We start from the raw sequence: 16,895 nt of genomic DNA, 5'->3' as shown, positions 1-16,895 counted from the left end.
GTGGACCTGCCAGCCATCCCACCACCCTCCAGGCAACCTTGGCCTATTCCAAACAGTTGGAGGGTTGGAGGCAACACAAACAGCAGCAGCCAGGGGCAGTGATAGGTAGATTTTATTGGCCTGGGACACACGGGAGAGGGCACCATCACCCATGGTGGGGTGGGGGTTGTTAGGTTGAAGATATAATCTGATGGTCACTTGTGGTAGAATCTCGGGTTCTGGCTGTGTTGGATGAAGGGGAGCCGAGGGCCAGGTTGGCTGGTAGCTGCAAAGCCCGACTGGTGGTGATGGTGACAAAAGGAGGGCTTTGTCAGCAGACACACTCTCCCTTCCACTTAATACCCTTACTGATAACCACTGCCAAGGAGGAAGGGAAGATTGGATGGTATGGGCCACCTGTCTGTCTACCTAATCCAGTTTTCCTGGTAGTATAGAGATTATTATCCTTACCTTTCCTGCTGGTTGCATCTGCACAGGGAGTTGGGGGGAGGCAAGAAGTCCAGGGGCTGGATGCAGAGCCTGCGGGTGCATGGGGCGCAGGGAGGACTGCAGAGAACAGAGTCAGGACCTGAGGCATACTAGGGACTCCCCTTAGCATAGCCCTAACCGTGATCTCCCAGGGCTCCATACTCACTGAGTCGGAGAATCCAGTCTGCTGGTTAGCATGCTCCATCTGCTTTTGCAAGGACAAGGCACCACCAGGCTGGAGGAACCCTAGGTGGAGAAGGTTATGTGAAATGAGTAGAGAATGAGACAAGGAGGACCCATGGAGCTACGGCTCCTGCATGGGGTATTGTCACCTGTCTGGGTGGGCTGAAAGTGGCCATGCACGGCATAGGGCTGTGGCTGTGGCTGAGATAGGTACTGCACTGCAGGAAACGCTGAAGGTGCTGAGAAAGGCAGGAGGCACAGTTGTCAGAACCTCCTTTTGCTTTATAACATTCTTCCCTCTGGGCTTTGAGGAAACCCCCCTCCCTCATTCCATCACTCACCTCTGAGTTGCTGACTAGGACTGTAGGCTGGCTGTGTGGGCCCATAGTGAGGTGGGGGCTGAGCAGTCCCATAGGCACCACCTGGGCTGCCTTGGAATTGCCCATGCTCTGGGGTCCCTGTGAAAGCAGCTGCTGAGCCCACGTAGTGCCGGGTCTAAGGAAGGGAGGACGAGAACTCACTGTCTGCAAACCCCTTGAGAGCAGAAACCTGGTGACTTGTGTATATCTCTATAGGCCCTGTTTTCCCCTATGCAGTAAGTGCGTGGGTGGAAACAGTAGAGAAAACCAGCTGGGGCTGGACATCCAATCCTACTTCTCTCACCGTAAGCACTTGGGGTCCAAACATCTGTTTAGCTCTGTCAGCTGCCATGAGGGTGCCTGGGCGATTGTGTCCTCCAGGGCTCCCTAGAAAGGAAGAGGGGCTTCAAGATGCTGAAAAGGGGGGCTGCAACCTCCAGGAGACCCCATTCTGTCAAGTGGTTTCTTTAGTCCTCACCCTGCATACTGAGGAGATGAGTTCCTGTGTGGACAGTCAAGCTCTGCTGGTACGCAGCTGATGTCAGGGTGGTCAGGTCACTGGCATGGAAGGAAGGCAGGTCAAAGTCAAGGACAGGTGCCCTCTCCCACCATTAAATTGCAATTCTTTTTTGTTACTTAATTCCAGTTCCACTTTTCCCCCATTTTAATCTTTAGCTCTCTGATCCCACCTCTGTTCCTTTCGCCTCCGTTTTTCTTCCTCATGTAAAACTTTCTTGAGCTGCAGGAAAAGCTGGTGCTTCTCTTCCTGTAGTGCCAAAAGCTTCTCCTGCAACTTCAGAATCTGGGAGGTGGGGCAGGGCAGGGAGGAGAGCATGAAGGCAGGGAGAGCCAAGGGAAGACGTTAAAGTTGGGAGAGATTGAGGGATTGCTTACTTGCTCCTTGGTCTCCTCTAGTGACATTCTCTCTTCCATCTCCTTTTTCTTCCTTCTCTCTTGTTCTTCTTTCATCTTCTGTTCCATCATCTTGTCCACCTCTTCTTCCTCTGGAGAATCAGGCAGAATGGGCAAGTGGCACGGTGGTGAAAATAATTCAAATGTTACAGATGGAAGACCATCAAAAACTACTTATCCCAACATGCCTGTATGCACCTGGTAATGGCTCTTTCCCTCGAGGGGATACGCTTTCCCTCGCTGCTACAGGAGGCAGGGAGAGGGAGGCTTTCTTAGGTGCTCTCCAAGGTCCTTCCCAACTCAAGGGTTCTGGGGCTTGGACCATGCCTCTCAACTCCCACCACAACGGGGCTGTTCATTCCCTCTAGCCTCGGCCGCGGGCGCACTGGTCTGGCCATGGGTGGAGGCCAGCCCTGGGAGAGCGCAGCCATTCTGGGCCGTGTGTCCTCCCGCTTTGGCCCCAGCTCACCCTGCCGCTTGCGCTCCCGCTCCATCATGATGTGCCGGTGCAGCGCCCTGGCCATGGCGTTGGAAAGCTTGGGGCGCTCCAGGAGCGCAGGCATGGTGCTGCCGGGGGCGCTCGGGCCGTGGGCGCCCGGCTCTGTCACTGACTGCCAGACCTCAGACCGGGCCTGTGGGGAGGCGGGCGCTCAGGGGGGGGGAACCGCGCCCGGCCGAGGCGGAAGTCCGTCCGCCCGGCCCGCTCGCCGCCCCGGTCACGCGTCCTCGGCGCCCGCCGCCCGGCCGGGCCCGCAGCCCCCGCTCCACTGCGCGCGCGGGCGGCGCCGGGGTCCCTGACCCCGCGCCCCCGCCCCCTTCCTCACCAGCCCCGGAGCCGGCCCCTCCCTACCCGCGTTAGCTGCGCTTTCTCCGCGGCCTCCGGCGCGTCTCGGCCCCCGCGTCACATCCGGCGCCGGGCCGAATTCTTCCGGAGTCGCGGCGGCGGCAGACCTCGCGGGTTGGGCGAGAGGAGAAGGCGGAAGCGCGCTGGGACGGGTGCCCGCGGCAGGGCGCGCGGGGTCGGCTGGGGCTCTCAGCCCTCTGACTTGGCCGAGCAGCGCCGCGGGGCGGCCCAGGGGCCGGCGGGCTGTGAGAGGGCCGCGCGCGAGACACACCGAGGCGGATGCTCTGAGACAGCGTTTATTGGCTCCTTAGAAATCAGAGTCAGTAACAACTGTACAGAGGGGCCCCATCTTCCTTGCGCCCGCCCTTCCCCACTCCCGCCCGATGGCCCCCGGAAAAAGCAGCTTCATGTGGGGCACAGGGGGATACTCCTCTGGGATTCACAGTAACCAGAAACAAAAACGGAAATAAATTAAGTGATGGGGGGAGGAGAGTAACAGGGAGTCGTGTTCCCCAAATCAGTGCATGAAGAGGGGTACCCAGGGCCCAGAGCTGGGCTCCCCCAAGCTCCCTCCTATTAGAGGGAGTGTTCTGGGCCGCTGGACATGGAGATGTGCCACTTCCAATCTAAATCTGAGAGGCTGCCTCCGTGCTCCTGCGCATCTGCCAAGATGAGCACCTGTGCATGCCATGAGTTACTGGAATGAGGTGGAGGCAGTCGTCACTCAGAGTCCATGGGCCCAAAGCCTAACTGTGCTTGTAGTAGTGGTGTCTCACCCCTCATTCCACCCGTACCAGCAGGGCATAGAGGAGTGTGGCCCCCTTCTCCTTAGTGACCCATTCAAGTTCGGCTGGACTGAAGTGAGGGTCAGGAGGTTCTCCAAGGGCAGCAGAAGGGGGCCCAGGGGTGTAGGAGCCAGGGCGCACGCACACCTGGAATGCCACCTGAGCCTGGTGCGTCCGCTGGTATTTGGGGTCCCGGAATCTGTAAGACAAGAAGCAGAAATAGGGGAGTGAGGACTCTGGCCCATCAGCTCTTCCCCTTTGCTAACTCTTTTCCAACCACGCAGGCTTTGCTGTTCCTAGGACATACTCCCCCACCTTATAGGAACTTAGCCCTGGCTGTTCTGCTTGAAATGCTCTTCTTCCCAAAGCCTGCTCATCTACATCCTTCACTTCCTTCCTTCAAGCCTTTGCTCAAACCTCACCTTCTTATGATGCCTACCTACCCTGACTACTTATTTAATGTGCCTGCTCCAATGTATTTCTCCTTCACCCCAATCTCCCTTTTCTTTGTTTCCATAGTACCTACTCTTTTCTTTTTGAGACAGTCTTGCTCTGTTGCCCAGGCTAGAGTGCCGTGGCGTCAGCCTAGCTCACAGCAACCTCAAACTCCTGGGCTCAAGCGATCCTCCTGCCTCAGCCTCCTGAGTAGCTGGGACTACAGGCTCACATGCCTGGCTAATTTTTTCTATTTTTAGTAGAGAGGAGGTCTTGCTCTTTACTCAGGCCAGTCTCGAACTCCTGACCTCAAGTTATCCTGCCTCAGCCTCCCAGGGTGTTAGGATTACAGGTGTGAGCCACCACGCCCAGCTATACTTATCATGTGTAAACACCATAGAGAGACAAGGTATAAGTTTCACAAGAGCAAGGTTCCCTTTTTTGCCCGCCAAGATAGCATATAAGTGGTATTTGTTCAATGAATGAGTGAAGAAAGGGCTGAGGTAGAGACTGAGCAACTGGCAAGACAGGGTGAGAAGAGGGGAGGGCAAATCATGAAGACCCCAGTGGCTGGCCTTGGGGCCCTCTCTTGATCTGAGCCTCTGGAGATCTCTCCCCACCCCTCCCGTGTACTCACTGCACTTTGGAGGCCAGGGTCTCGGCCCCAGCATATTGAAGGGAGGGGGAGAGCAGCACAGGTGGGGGCTGTTCTTCCCGAGGAGGTGCACAGTTCTCGCCGGGCTCCTCAAACCCTACCCCAGTCTCTCCCTTCAATGGCCGGCAGCTCAGGATGGAGGCAGTGCCTGGGAGGAGAGCTGGGTCAGGACAGCCTTTTTATTCCTCCCAGTGGCCCCCAGGCCCAGCCTACCCTGCCTTTGCCCACTCCACAGTACCTGCTCCCAGCTCCCCTCGGTCTAGTACCCTCCGTACAGCTGCCACATTACTCCCGTGATACGCCATGTGCCACTTCTTGGTTAGCGTCCCTGCCTCCAGGCGGGGATTCACCCTAGGACATGGACAGATAGGGCAGATAGGACAGAGGTCTCTGGATCCCCAAGGTCATGCCCTAGACAAGACGTTCTATCATTTCTTCCAGGTACCTTCTTGGGACCCCTCCCTGCACCCCCTGCTTTCACAAGGGAACAAAGATCAGCAGGAGAAAGGCATGACCCCTGCCCACCGTACCTGAGATTAAACCTGCACCAGCCAAAGGGCAAGGCATATTCCCGGGGAGGTTCCCCTCGGCGCCTGTGGGCCTCATCTCCTCGCAGCTTCCGGCAAGACTCACAGTAGCACAAGCTACGCTTCGGTGGAGGCATGAAATAATCCTCTATGGGAGAGTGAGTAGCAGGCTTGGTGCTATGGCTCCCGCCCTGAGTCTCCACCGCGCTGCTGCACTCCAGCTGGTCTCCAGGGCTCTGGGCATGGCCCTGACCTGGCCCTGGGAATGAGGAGGGTTCTGGGGGACTGGGACTCACCAGGAAGCAGCAGCAATTCTTGGAAACGGGAGCAAAGGGCATGGTACTCGCAGCTCTTTAGAGGGCTAGCAGCAGGCGGTGGACCCCAGCACACACTCTCCTTGATACCTAAGGGAGCAGAAGGGCACAGGTCACAGGAGCTGGGCTAGAAGTATGGGAGCAGGGGTGGGAGCAGGAGCCTGGTCCCTTTGGGCTGGCGCACCATCCACCATGTCTGCTTTCTCCATGTCCCCTTGGGTTCCAGCACTCTTTCCACTGGCAGCCCCTGGTTCAGGGCTCACGATTGTCACCTGCAGGAGAGAGGGGTGGTCAGCCGGAGCTTGGTCAGCCCCCAGGGTCTACTGATCCCCTTACTGGATAGCCCCGTCTCCCTGGCACCCCCTCCTCCCCGCCCCCATTGCCACTAACCTGCTCACACTGCCCATAGAGGTCCACGAGTGCATGGCAGGGCTGGGGCACATCTGGAACAGCCACCCCCTGGTCCACCCCATTGATGTGGAGATGCAGCCCCCCAGAGCTGTCCAGCCGCAGTCCCAGAATGGTGCCTTCAGGACATGTGTCCAGATTTGGCCCAAACTTCTCACAGATCTAAGAGGAGAGACCTACTATCTTCCAGACGCCAGACTCCCACCACAGCAGCTATCCCACCCTTTACTCCACTTTAGGTTGCCAGTCGCTGGGCTTTGCCTCCATGCTTACTGCCTAGACCCTACTCCCATTTCAATTACCTAGAACCCTCTCCCCTTTCTCCCAACTGTAACATTCTCAATGGCAGGGACACAGGAGGCGGCTGCAAGCCTGAGGCCAACCAGGACATGGCACTCACACCCTGACCTGCCCACTACTGTCCCCCTTTAGACCTGTGGCCCCACCTCCAGGGATAGGGATCCCACTCCCCCTTTTGACCAGCCCCTCCCTACTCAAAGGCCTGGCCCTCTCCCTTCTCTCTGGCTCCCTACTCACCTTGAGACCATTGTGGAAGACCCCATGGCCCCGCAGCAGCCAGGCTGCCCGTTTGAGGGCACAGGCGGAGGCAGGGAAGTTGAGCCGCTCAGGCGGGCAAGTGATGACTCCCAGGACAAGGGAAGATGTCCACTGTCGGTTCAGGAAGTCTATTCGCACCTAGGGGAGAAGAAATTACTCCACAATCATGGCTTCCTGGGAAGAGCCAGGGTCCTCACCCCAGCCAGGCAGGGAATGTGGCATCTCCCAGAGTATGGCTTGAGATGCTGTCCTTTCTGATGCTTAGAAGGAATAGAAACTGCAAATTCAGTTGTTCCCTTCCCTTTCTGAGCCTGATCTTACTGCTGCCTCTGTAAGAATTCTGGTCCCTAGGAGCTTCCTTCCCCTGGCTAACTTTGACAGATATTTCAGTTTGCAACAGAAAGGCCCCCTCCTCTGGAAAGCCCCCCCTATTTCCACATACAGGATCAGGCATCTCCCTGGGACTCCTCCAGCTCCTCCCTACTGCTTCCCTCACCTGTCACCAGGTGGGAGCTTCATGGTAACTGATTTACAACCCCCATTACAGGTTACAAACAAAAGCCCAGGAAGCTCATCCAAGTGGCTTGCTGCCTTTTTTCCTCCACCTGAAAAAGTCTTTCTCCAAGAGGGTTGGCTCTGGGCCACCCTAGAGTAAGAGGAACTATGGCTAAGGAGGCAGAGCTCACCTGGACCAGCAGCTGGGGCACCAGGGGCTGGCTGATGACAACAATGCCTTGATTGTAGCTGGCCACCCGAGTGGCTGTACGGTTCCCATTGGACAAGAGGATATTCTTCCCGTGGTTCTCCAGGAATTCAAGGGCTGTGGGCATAATACCCACTTGATTCTGGCCCTGCCGTGGAGGAAGAGGTTGAACTGCATGGGTTGCCAATGCCAGGCCCACCCCACCCCAGTGGGGTTTACACAGAGATTGCGCCTCCACTGGACAATTAGAGAACCCAAAACAGGCCTGGCATCTGGTGGCCCACCAACTGCCCATCCGTGTGCACAGTAGGTCCTGCTGTAGCCTCTTACTCCCAGGCCATGCTCCTCGCCTTCGTCTTCCTCCTCGCCCTCACTGCCGGTGTCCGAGCTGGGGGAAGGCGGATGAGTGCCTTCTGGCTCCTCCAGCCTCGTGGAACTGACAATAGACACACTGCGCACTGGCCCGTAGAGATCCAACACAGCCCACACATTCTGCAGGCACACAAGACCCAGGAAGTCAGGATCAGCAAAAGACCTCAACCCCACTCCCAGAACCCAAGGAAGCGCTTAGGTCTACCTTGGCAATGCCAGTGGCTGCAGGCCCCATATCCTCTCCATCTACTAGGATGTGCATCGTGTCATCTGCCCCCCGACGAACGCCCACACGGCTCCCTACCTAAGACCAAGGTGAGACAAGGACAGATGCTCAGCCCACCTTTCCCTGCCACCTCCACTCCCAACCCCTCTCCTGTCCCTGGAGCCAGTTGCTTCACCCCCAGCCTCTCTAGGTTCCGGCCATAGTTCATCCTCTGGAGCTGCCCATCACGCCTCACTTCACAGTTGGACACCATCCAAGTGGTCTTAGTCCGGAGCTCCGGCAGGGAGGGAGGCAGCCCTGGGCCAATGCCTGCTCCAGGCCCCATCTCCCCTGGCACTAGCGTAGTCAGCCCCAGCCGGAGGGAACCTGCCCATTTCTCATCCAGCTCCTCCACTTTCACCTGTGAGAGAGAAAACAGTAGCTGGCCCTGTGGTGATGGGCCTGGCAACCCCCTCTGTCACATCTCGACAACCCACCTCAAAGACTTCCTCAGCCTTAAGCTCCTTGGTGCTGAAAACAAGGCCATGAGCATAGCCAGCCGCACGTACTGCCCTTGTGCCATCCTCCTCCAGGGTGACATTCTTGCCACAAGTACTATGGAATCGGTGAGCCACGCCAGCCACTGTGGAAAGATGGCACCAGAGGAAGGGCCAGGATTGGAGGAGCAGGCTTCACACAGGACATAAAGCAAGGCTTTCAGATGAAACTGAAGTGGACACAAAGTCCCCATCTACCATTACTCCTCAGGGCCTCTTGACATCTCCTTTCACCACAGCAAGATTCATTCCCAAACCTGGTATGCCCAGTTTATGGCATCCTGGCCACTTGATGGCAGGGAAGTGTCCAGGCTCTGAGTACCAGGTGTAACCTCCCCCACCCCCCTGGTTGGCTGCTTGCCACCGTGGGCTGTTCCCTCCCTGTAGCCTGCAGCTACCCAGCCAGCCATCTTTGAACAGATTCCCTGACCTGGAAGCTGTACCCCTCAGCCCACATCAGACAAGCAGAGCCCACCTTCCCTCCCTGATGTCACACCTGGGGAGTGCAGGGGGAATGACTTCTCAGTGGCAGTGTTGCTGGTCGCCAGGCTGTTGTCCATGGGGCCAGTGGCACTGGTGATCGACACTTGGACACACTGGCCATAGAGATCCACTACTGCATACACCTCTGGGTAGGAAAGGAAGGAGTCAGAAGGCTGGCAGCTTGGATGGCCTAGGCTGAGGGTGGCAGGTCGAAAGCCACAGAGTAGTCACCTTTACCCGGAGGCAAGCCTGAGCAGGCAGCGCCTTGGTCCTGGCCGTTGATGAAGTAGTGCAGATCGCCCTTGGCAGTTCGCATCATGCCAATTCGTGCACCTGTACCCAGTGCGTCCAGGTCACACCCATAGTTGTTGCGCATCGTGTTACCATCTTGCATGATGGCTGTGCCACTGGGGAGATGGGAGAAGAGGTAGATTAGCCTCTCAGCTTCATCTGTAACACTAACCCCTGCCCAGTCTCTACCTGTAAGAACCTTCGGTACCTTGGACTGGGGTCTTGATCTAGGTCTGAGGCCTAACCCTATCTCCTTTGTCCCTGGGATCCCCCCCAAGGAAAAGCAGGAACTACCCTAAGAGGAAGGAGGATTGAGCCTTTGCAAAGCTGGGTGTGGCTTCCAGAATTGAAATGAGGCAGCCAGATCCCCTTAGTCTGCCACCACCCATGCCCACCCCAAGCCCAAACTCTGCTTCCCTGATCCCAGCCAGCTCCACCCAGTCCTGCCAAGGTGGCCCCCAAAGCAGGTAGCCCAACCTCAGCATCCACGTATCATAGTCAATGTCCGTCATAGTGTTGGGGAATTCCAGGTCTTCAGGCCGAATAGCGGTCACTCCTGGGAGGAGGCAGCAGTAAGTCAGCGCTAACCTCCTAGGCCACAGGCATTCCGTACCCCCCAACACACACACAGATGCCCCCTCACCAGCCTCAATGGAGCCTGACCAGCGGTCCACCATCTTCTGAATGACAATTTCAAACAGCTCTCCATCCCGCAGGGCCCTGCCAAGGAAAGTGGTGATCAGGGAGGCTTTACTTGGGTGGTTGAGGCTGGGCAGTTATAAAGTGGGGACATGAAAGCCCAGAGACTAACCGGTTGGAGATGACGATGGCATCATTGAACTCGCTGCGGCAGTTGTGGCGAAGTGCAGTGCGGCCCCCATTTGTGATGACTGCATTACTGCCATGCAGCTGGTGGAAGCGCAGGTCAGAGCCCCCAGCCCCTGAAGAAGGGGAGCTCGGAGACACTTGGTTGTTCCCCTCTGGGAGTGGTTCAGGGACTGGAGGCACCTCTGCAAGAGAGACACCACCCATTAGGCCTCCAGGTGTTTCGAAGGCCTCCCAAGGCCACCCTAACCCCCTTACCCCAGCCTAGCCCGGCCCTCACCCACGTCGTCCACAATGGTGGCCTGGGCTGCCTGGCCATAGAGATCCACAACAGCATAGACACCCGGGGGCACATTCCAGGCAGCAGGGCCCTGCGTCATTCCATTGACAAAGAAGTGGAGAGTTCCGTCCTCCCGCCGCACCACACCTACCGTGTCCCCTGCCTTGGAAGAAGGGGGGGCTGGAGTGAGGAGTCAGGCAGAGCTCCTGCCTGGGTTGGTCCTCCATTAGCCCCGCCTCGCCTGCCTCCCCTACTGCTGTGAGCAGCCAGTACAGCCACTCTCCCACCTTGAGGCGGTCCAGGTTGTGCCCATATTCATCTAGGATGGTTGTCCCGTTGTGCATCACCCCATTCCCAGTCATCATCCAGGTCCCTAGGGGGACAAGGAGTGGCAGAGGGCATGAAGGGGAATGCAGGACTCCTCTCCCTTATATACGGCCCCCACGTTGTTCCCCCAAGCCCATAGCCCACCTTGCCTTTTCTTTGACAGCCGGCTTTCTTCCCTGAGCAGGACTCTGCAATTCCCAAGCCAGCCACAGGCCCTACCCACGTGGCACTCCCCAGCCACTGAATGAGTCGTCACAAGTGTGACAAGTAAATAAGGGGCTGAAGAACAAGTGCCAGGGCTTCAGGGACAGTCCTCCCTAAAACCCTATCCTGGCCCTGCCCTTTTTGGGAACTCACCAGAGCGCAAGTTGGTCATGGTGGAAGGCAACTGGAGGTAGGCAGGGTTGTGGGTGGTGACACCAATCTCAATGGAGCCAGCCCATTTGTCCACCATCTTGTCAATGCGCACCTGGAATACCTCTCCGTCCCGCAGGGCTCTGCTGCTCAGTACCACGCCATGATTGAAGTCATCGGTGGCGCTGAGGGCACAAAAAGTGTGGATTCAGATCCCTCATACTCTGAGTATGCCAAGGCTTAGCCCAGCAGTGCCCACCAACACCCACTGCCCAAGCCAATCAACTAAACCTGAAACTCCAGGAGGAGCCCAGCTTTTCTGTACAAGGCTCTCCAGACTTCTGCCTCCCTCCTCTGCCTCCCGCTTCCCTGCCCTTCCCCCCTCAATCCCATTAGAACCCCTTCCGCAGGCTTCTCCCCACCCCATGGGCCATACTGGGGCCTCAGGGCAGTGCGTCCCTCGTGGGTGATGGCTGCCTTCTGCCCACAGTTAGGGTGGAAGAGCAGGCGCTCAGGTTCTGCCTGGGCAGCAGGAGCAGCACGGCGGAGAGCACCCTCTGGGGACAGCGCCCGCAGGATGGCATTGTTCCGGCGGAGACGGTCACTGTGGTTGTTGTTGTGGACGATGGTCACCTTCACTGCCATCCCGTACAAGTCCACCACACCATACACCACTGGGGGTGTCAAGGGGGTAGCCACTCCTGTGGCAGTGGAAGGTGCAGGGGTTTCGGTGGGATGGGGAGAATGAGGGGAAAAGAGTCAAACACAGGCAGACCAAGCACCAAAAAGAGGCAGGAAGAGAGAGACCCCCGTCCCCACACTCACCAAAAGCCCTGGCCCAGCAGCCCTTTCTGAGCGTCCCCTTACCCTGATCGATGCCATTAATGAAGAAGTGCAGGGCGGAGTTGGACTTCCTCGTGAGGCCAATGTGGTCACCCTCCTACTTAAAGCAGAAAGATAGCTCAGTTTGGAATCTATCCACAGCCAGGGTCCAGAGCAGTCCTGGGAACTTCCCACCACCTCATTCCACAAGGGAACAACTCTAAAAGGTGTTCATGTAAGTCTCAGACCACCCTGCAGGACAAGTAGGACAGGTCTTGGATCCCTGTTTTCCTGGCACGACAATTTCCACATTTCCTGAATGCTCAATGCAAGTCAGGCACTAAGTTAAACCATCTCACAAGCATTCATTTCTTAAGTCTAAGTCTATAAAATAGGTACTACTAGTAAGCTCATTTCAGAGATTAGGGGGAGAAAAAAGCAACCAAAAAGGGTAAGCATCTGGCCTCAGTTCACCACAAACAGCCAAACAGTAAGAGGAATTGAACCATCTGACTCCAAAATCTGAGTGCCTAGGCCGGGCGCGGTGGCTCACGCCTGTAATCCTAGCACTCTGGGAGGCAGAGGCGGGCGGATTGTTTGAGCTCAGGAGTTCGAAACCAGCCTGAGCAAGAGCGAGACCCTGTCTCTACTAAAAATTAGAAAGAAATTAATAGGACCACTAAAAAAATATATATATAGAAAAAATTAGCCAGGCATGGTGGCACATGCCTGTAGTCCCAGCTACTCGGGAGGCTGAGGCAAAATCTGAGTGCCTAACGGTTGGGAAACCCTGCCTTCTCAGAAAAGATAAAGAGACTTGCTTGCTCTAGGTTACAGAGACGACCACTGGTGGTTCCCAGGCAGGGACACAGAGTACCTGTGGCTCCCCTGGGGAGTGGCCTAAGGCACTGAGCCTCACCCTCACCTGTAGCTCGTCCAGACTGAATTCACAGTACTCCCGGCGGGTGCCCTTGCCATTGGTCAGGATGCCACAGCCACTCATCATGATGGTGCCTGGGTGAAGGCGGACACCCTGGTTAGGAACGGGCTTCCTTCCACTCAGCAATCCCAAGCCTGCATCCCTACCCCTACCCAGGGCTGGTACCTGACTGGAGGTTGGTCATGGTGGCCGGGTACTCCAAACTGTTGGGGTTATGGGTAGTGACACCAATCTCGATGGAGCCTGACCACTTATCTACAAGCTTGTCAATACGGATCTGGTGTTAAGTGGCAGCAGAAGAGAAGAGCAGGGAACATATTAATAAATGCAGAGGAGGGACCCTCAGACCTTAGTTGTTCCCCAAGCCCACCCTCCCAGCATCAAGAGTTGAGCCCCATCTTTAGCTCCGAGGGGCAAGGCACCAGCTGGACCCCAGGATCTTGCACACCTCAAACATCTCGTTGTCCCGAAGTGGGCGGTTGGTCATGACAACCCCATTGTTGAATTCATCCAGGGGCCGCCGGCGCTCAGCTGTCTTATTATTGTTGCTTAGTTTGATGAGGGTCCCACACTTCTCGTGAAAGAGCAGGGCGTCATTGGAAGTGAGGATGGGTGAGGTGGCAGCACTACTAGATGCCAGCCCATCCCCTGCCGGTGGGGAGCTCAGGTTCACATTCAGGAGCCCCCCGTTGTAGGCAGACAGGATGGCGTTGCTCACCACCTCAGACAGCTCCATGCTGGCAAAGTCTACAGCAGCAGGATGGAAGGAAGCTGGGATGAGGCTCTATGCCCTCAGACTTGGTGCCTCTCTTCCTACCCCTCTCCTGAGGTCCCTCCCTTATTTCCCACTCCCCTTCCCAGGACCTCCCCAAAGCCCTCACCATTATGCGACTCAAGGCTGTTAGGAAACGTCTCCGGCCGGGCCTGCACTTGGGACACCATGAAGGCTGGGGACCAGGTGGGATGGGAGGGGAGTAAGGGTTCAGCCCCTACTTCAGGGCCCACAGCCAGGAGACCCCATCCTCTTACCCCTGTTCTCCCCTTCAACAGACTCAGGGGTCTGAATGGCCCTGCCCACACCCAGCCTCTCTTGTTACTGCATTTCCCCCATTCCTTCAGTCATGCCCTCTACCCCACCCCTCCACCATTGCCCTTAGCTGTGTTCTCACCTTCATCCCCAGAGGTCCCCTGTTCAGCCAAGCCAGAGTCTTCAGGGGGGGCCGAGGGCTCGAGGGGAGGTGTGGGGATGGGAGTAGGGGAGCTGAAGCCTGGCTCAGGGGGTAGCACGGTGATCTGGGTACACTTGCCATAAAGGTCCACGACGGCCCAGACACGAGCAGGCAGGCCTGTGGCTGCCACACCACAATCCCGCCCATTCACCCAGAGCCGCAGCTCCCCAGCAACTGTGCGCTCCACACCCACACGGTCCCCTTCGCCAAGCTGGTCCAAGTCCTGACCATACTCCTCCAGCACAGAGCGTCCATCTTTCAGCACCGAGCAGCCAGACACTACCCACGAGCCCCCCTTCAGCCCCGTGGCACTGCTTGGGAAGTCCAGCACACTAGGGTCCAGCGCCGTCACCCCAATCTCAATGGAGCCACTCCAGGAGTTGACCTGGGATGGGGTGGAGGACAGAGGCTCAGGATGGGCCACTTCATATTCCACAGGCCACTGTGTCTCACTTCTCAGACAGTTAACTGGCTTTTTGTCCCTCTTGGGACACTAATCTAGAGATGCAGATCTGCAGCAATTTTCTGGACTCTGTCTCAGTAATTATTTGGGCACGTTTTCCCCTAACAACTCTACTCTACACTCTGTGTCTACTACACCACTCCTTTCCCACCCAAGCAGGCTAAAATTCCCTGGTTCCAGCCTCTTGCCTTCTCTAACTTCTCTGGTCTCTATGGCTCTCCAACCATCCAAATTCACAGGCTTCCTCTGCCCATACCTCTTGCTCCTGTATATCACACTCTTCCTCGGGTCTAATGCTTTCCTAGGCTCAGGCTCCACCCAGATTCACGCTCCTCCCAAAATCTTTCTTTGAGAATTACACACCTCCCGCCCCCTAAGTATTTTTCTTCACACATCTTCCTAGCTCTACCTGTGAGTTTGTCCTTCAGTGGTTTGTTCTTTCCTTGGTATCTCTCTTCTCTTTCCATCACATCCATGACATCTCTCCATCCTCCATCCCCAAGAAATTGTTCCAGGTCTGTTCCCCAGCCATTCTAATGGGTGAGCCCCCATGTCCCTTCCCAGCTTCTGGGTCTTGAGTAAACTCAAGTTCTCCATGTCTCCTCAGACTGAATGTGTCTGCTTCATCCTCACTTCCCGCTCGTCGCCTGGTGCTTTACAGTCTGTCGGTTCCCTCTGGGTACCCGGTGATGTGCGTTATTCTGACTGGCCTACCCCATCTCCCTCCTAGTCCCCTCCCACCACCCTCATCTCGGTTCCGCGGCCCGAGCTCTGCACCTTGCGGTCGATGCGAACGGTGAAGACGCGTCCATCGCGCAAGGGTTCCCGGCTCAACACCAGCCCGTGGTTAAACTCCTGGCCCGGCTGCTGCCGCCGCGCTGTACGCCCACAGGCCGACAGGCTCACCAAGCGCCCAGTGCGCGGGTGCAGCTCCCCGCCGCTGCCGAGACCCCCGCTGGACCCTGGTCCTGGGCCGCCCCCGCCGGGGCCCCCACCCCCGCCCGGCCCCGGCCCAGGGCCTCCCCCAGACCCCCCACTCCCACCCGACCCCGCCGCCATAGCCGCTGACACGGGGGCCGCGCGACAGCCGCGCTTGGCGGCACCGTGGCAACCGCGATGGACAGACACCCTGAGGGAATACGACCGAGGGCTGGGGCCAGATATGCTTTACGGCACTGCCGGGCAAGTAAGCTGCCCGGGCTAGGGAACTAAGGACTACCAACGGTGGGAACAGAAGGACGACGCGGTCGGGGAGGCTTGCTTTACGGCACGGCGAAGTGACGGAGTGGCTCCAAGAGGGGTGAAGACTTGGGCAGGGAGCTTTTGCGACAGTGGAAGGAAAAAACGCCTGCCTGGGGCTGGAACCCAAACACTTTCAGCTTTGCGACAGTGGCACCGACGACCCCGCCCTCGCCGGGGGAGGTGACATCTTGAAGTACTCGTTTTACGTCAAGAGGGGGGGTGTCTTCCCTTTGCGAAATAGGCTTCAGAGTGCTATGAGCCAGGCCTGGAGGACCCAGAGAAGAGAAGCGGTAGATTTATAAGTGAAAAATCTCTGTTCTCCACACCACTGAGACCGGAAATGTCTTGCGACAGTGTCACAATCCCTCCACTTTGTATCACACCTCTCCTGGGAGGCAGAGCGAGTGGATTGTCGGGGGCAGCGGGGAAAGCTGATACCTCAAGTCAAGCCCAACCTGAACTCCAATTCAACCAAACCATTAGATTTTAAAGCTACAAATAAAGAGTACAAAGAAACCCCGACAAGCATTTTCAAGCAACGGTGCCGACGATCCCAAAAGATCCCCCTAGGGCTGTTAAACCCCCAGCCCAACTGCGATGCTCGCCGTTAAGTTGGAGGTCTGTGACATCACAATTAAGGCTTCTCGCCCTCTGGCCAGGCCCCCTGGCTATGATTGGTTGATTTGGATGAGGGCGGTGGTGAAGGAAAAGGGCGGGAACAAATAGCAGAGACAAAGAAAGAAAGTCTTTGGGTAGGACAAAAAAAAAAGGGTGGGGAGGGCCTCCCAGCCTGAGGCCCCTATAGGGAGTCTTGATTTCGCCCACTGCGGCTCCGCTGAGCAGAGGGGCGGGGACCCTGGCCTGAGTCCTAGTGTCCCCGCCCACCGCGGTGGGGGCGGGGCCTCGGGGTGGGGCTACATGGAACTGGGAGGCTGGGCGGGGTAGCTGAGAGTGGCCCCCTGGGGGGGCCATGGAGCAGCCGGAGGCTCTAGGGGCTGCTGGCCGCCTCAACCAGGAATCCCCTCGAGAGGCAATCAGAGGAGTGCCCGGAGGGGTCAGAGGAGTCGAAGTAGGCGCCGGGCAGCCCTCTGGAACAGTCTTGTTTCACGATTCTGGGGTCCCCCTGCACTCTGGGAACATGATAGTTCGCAGTTCTGGTTCAAGCTGGCCCTCCAGGGGAGGGCCCAGTCAGCACCCTGGGGATGTTACGGGCCACAGCCTTGGGTCCAGCACATACCATAGTGGATTCAACCCCCTCAACCCTGGAATCAGTGTATTCGAGGCTTACAGCACCGGCTCTGGGGGGCCTGGGGTGAACAGCTCGGGGTGCAGTCCGCAGTCTGGTTCAACTTGC

General features: G+C 57.3%; 2 protein-coding genes across 4 annotated transcripts; both read right to left on the bottom strand.

Annotated features, from left to right (window-relative positions):
* Positions 1 to 94: 94 nt before the first annotated feature.
* GPS2 (G protein pathway suppressor 2) lies at positions 95 to 2,929 on the bottom strand. Its single transcript, XM_012655697.1, has 11 exons — positions 2,773 to 2,929; positions 2,392 to 2,554; positions 1,905 to 2,014; positions 1,700 to 1,812; positions 1,489 to 1,568; positions 1,315 to 1,397; positions 993 to 1,146; positions 801 to 890; positions 635 to 714; positions 451 to 546; positions 95 to 278 (listed from the first exon to the last, which is right to left on the bottom strand). The coding sequence occupies exons 2-11, from the start codon at positions 2,483 to 2,485 to the stop codon at positions 195 to 197; spliced, it is 984 nt and encodes a 327-aa protein (XP_012511151.1). The 5' UTR covers positions 2,486 to 2,554; positions 2,773 to 2,929; the 3' UTR covers positions 95 to 194.
* A 115-nt stretch (positions 2,930 to 3,044) lies between these two features.
* NEURL4 (neuralized E3 ubiquitin protein ligase 4) lies at positions 3,045 to 15,367 on the bottom strand. 3 transcript variants are annotated; one of them, XM_012655695.1, is made up of 29 exons: positions 15,077 to 15,367; positions 13,777 to 14,221; positions 13,489 to 13,554; positions 13,056 to 13,354; positions 12,773 to 12,884; positions 12,593 to 12,681; positions 11,713 to 11,785; positions 11,282 to 11,546; positions 10,849 to 11,030; positions 10,452 to 10,537; positions 10,165 to 10,327; positions 9,871 to 10,069; positions 9,703 to 9,779; positions 9,537 to 9,615; positions 9,006 to 9,175; positions 8,782 to 8,913; positions 8,226 to 8,371; positions 7,925 to 8,149; positions 7,729 to 7,827; positions 7,482 to 7,643; positions 7,135 to 7,299; positions 6,428 to 6,586; positions 5,873 to 6,052; positions 5,667 to 5,754; positions 5,465 to 5,572; positions 5,172 to 5,316; positions 4,880 to 4,992; positions 4,624 to 4,789; positions 3,045 to 3,750 (listed from the first exon to the last, which is right to left on the bottom strand). In XM_012655695.1, exons 1-29 carry the CDS (start codon positions 15,356 to 15,358, stop codon positions 3,546 to 3,548), a joined length of 4,680 nt encoding a protein of 1,559 aa, XP_012511149.1. In that variant the 5' UTR covers positions 15,359 to 15,367; the 3' UTR covers positions 3,045 to 3,545. The 3 variants fall into 3 exon arrangements, with proteins under 3 accessions (XP_012511149.1, XP_012511148.1, XP_012511150.1); XM_012655694.1 differs by having other exon boundaries at positions 9,000 to 9,175; positions 15,077 to 15,358; XM_012655696.1 differs by lacking the exon at positions 13,489 to 13,554 and having other exon boundaries at positions 15,077 to 15,358.
* Between the last annotated feature and the right edge of the window lie 1,528 nt (positions 15,368 to 16,895).

This window comes from Propithecus coquereli, unplaced genomic scaffold (genome assembly GCF_000956105.1).
Source record: "Propithecus coquereli isolate 6110/MARCELLA unplaced genomic scaffold, Pcoq_1.0 Scaffold482, whole genome shotgun sequence".
Lineage (NCBI taxonomy): Eukaryota > Metazoa > Chordata > Mammalia > Primates > Indriidae > Propithecus > Propithecus coquereli.
This window is presented reverse-complemented; position numbering and strand designations above follow the sequence as displayed.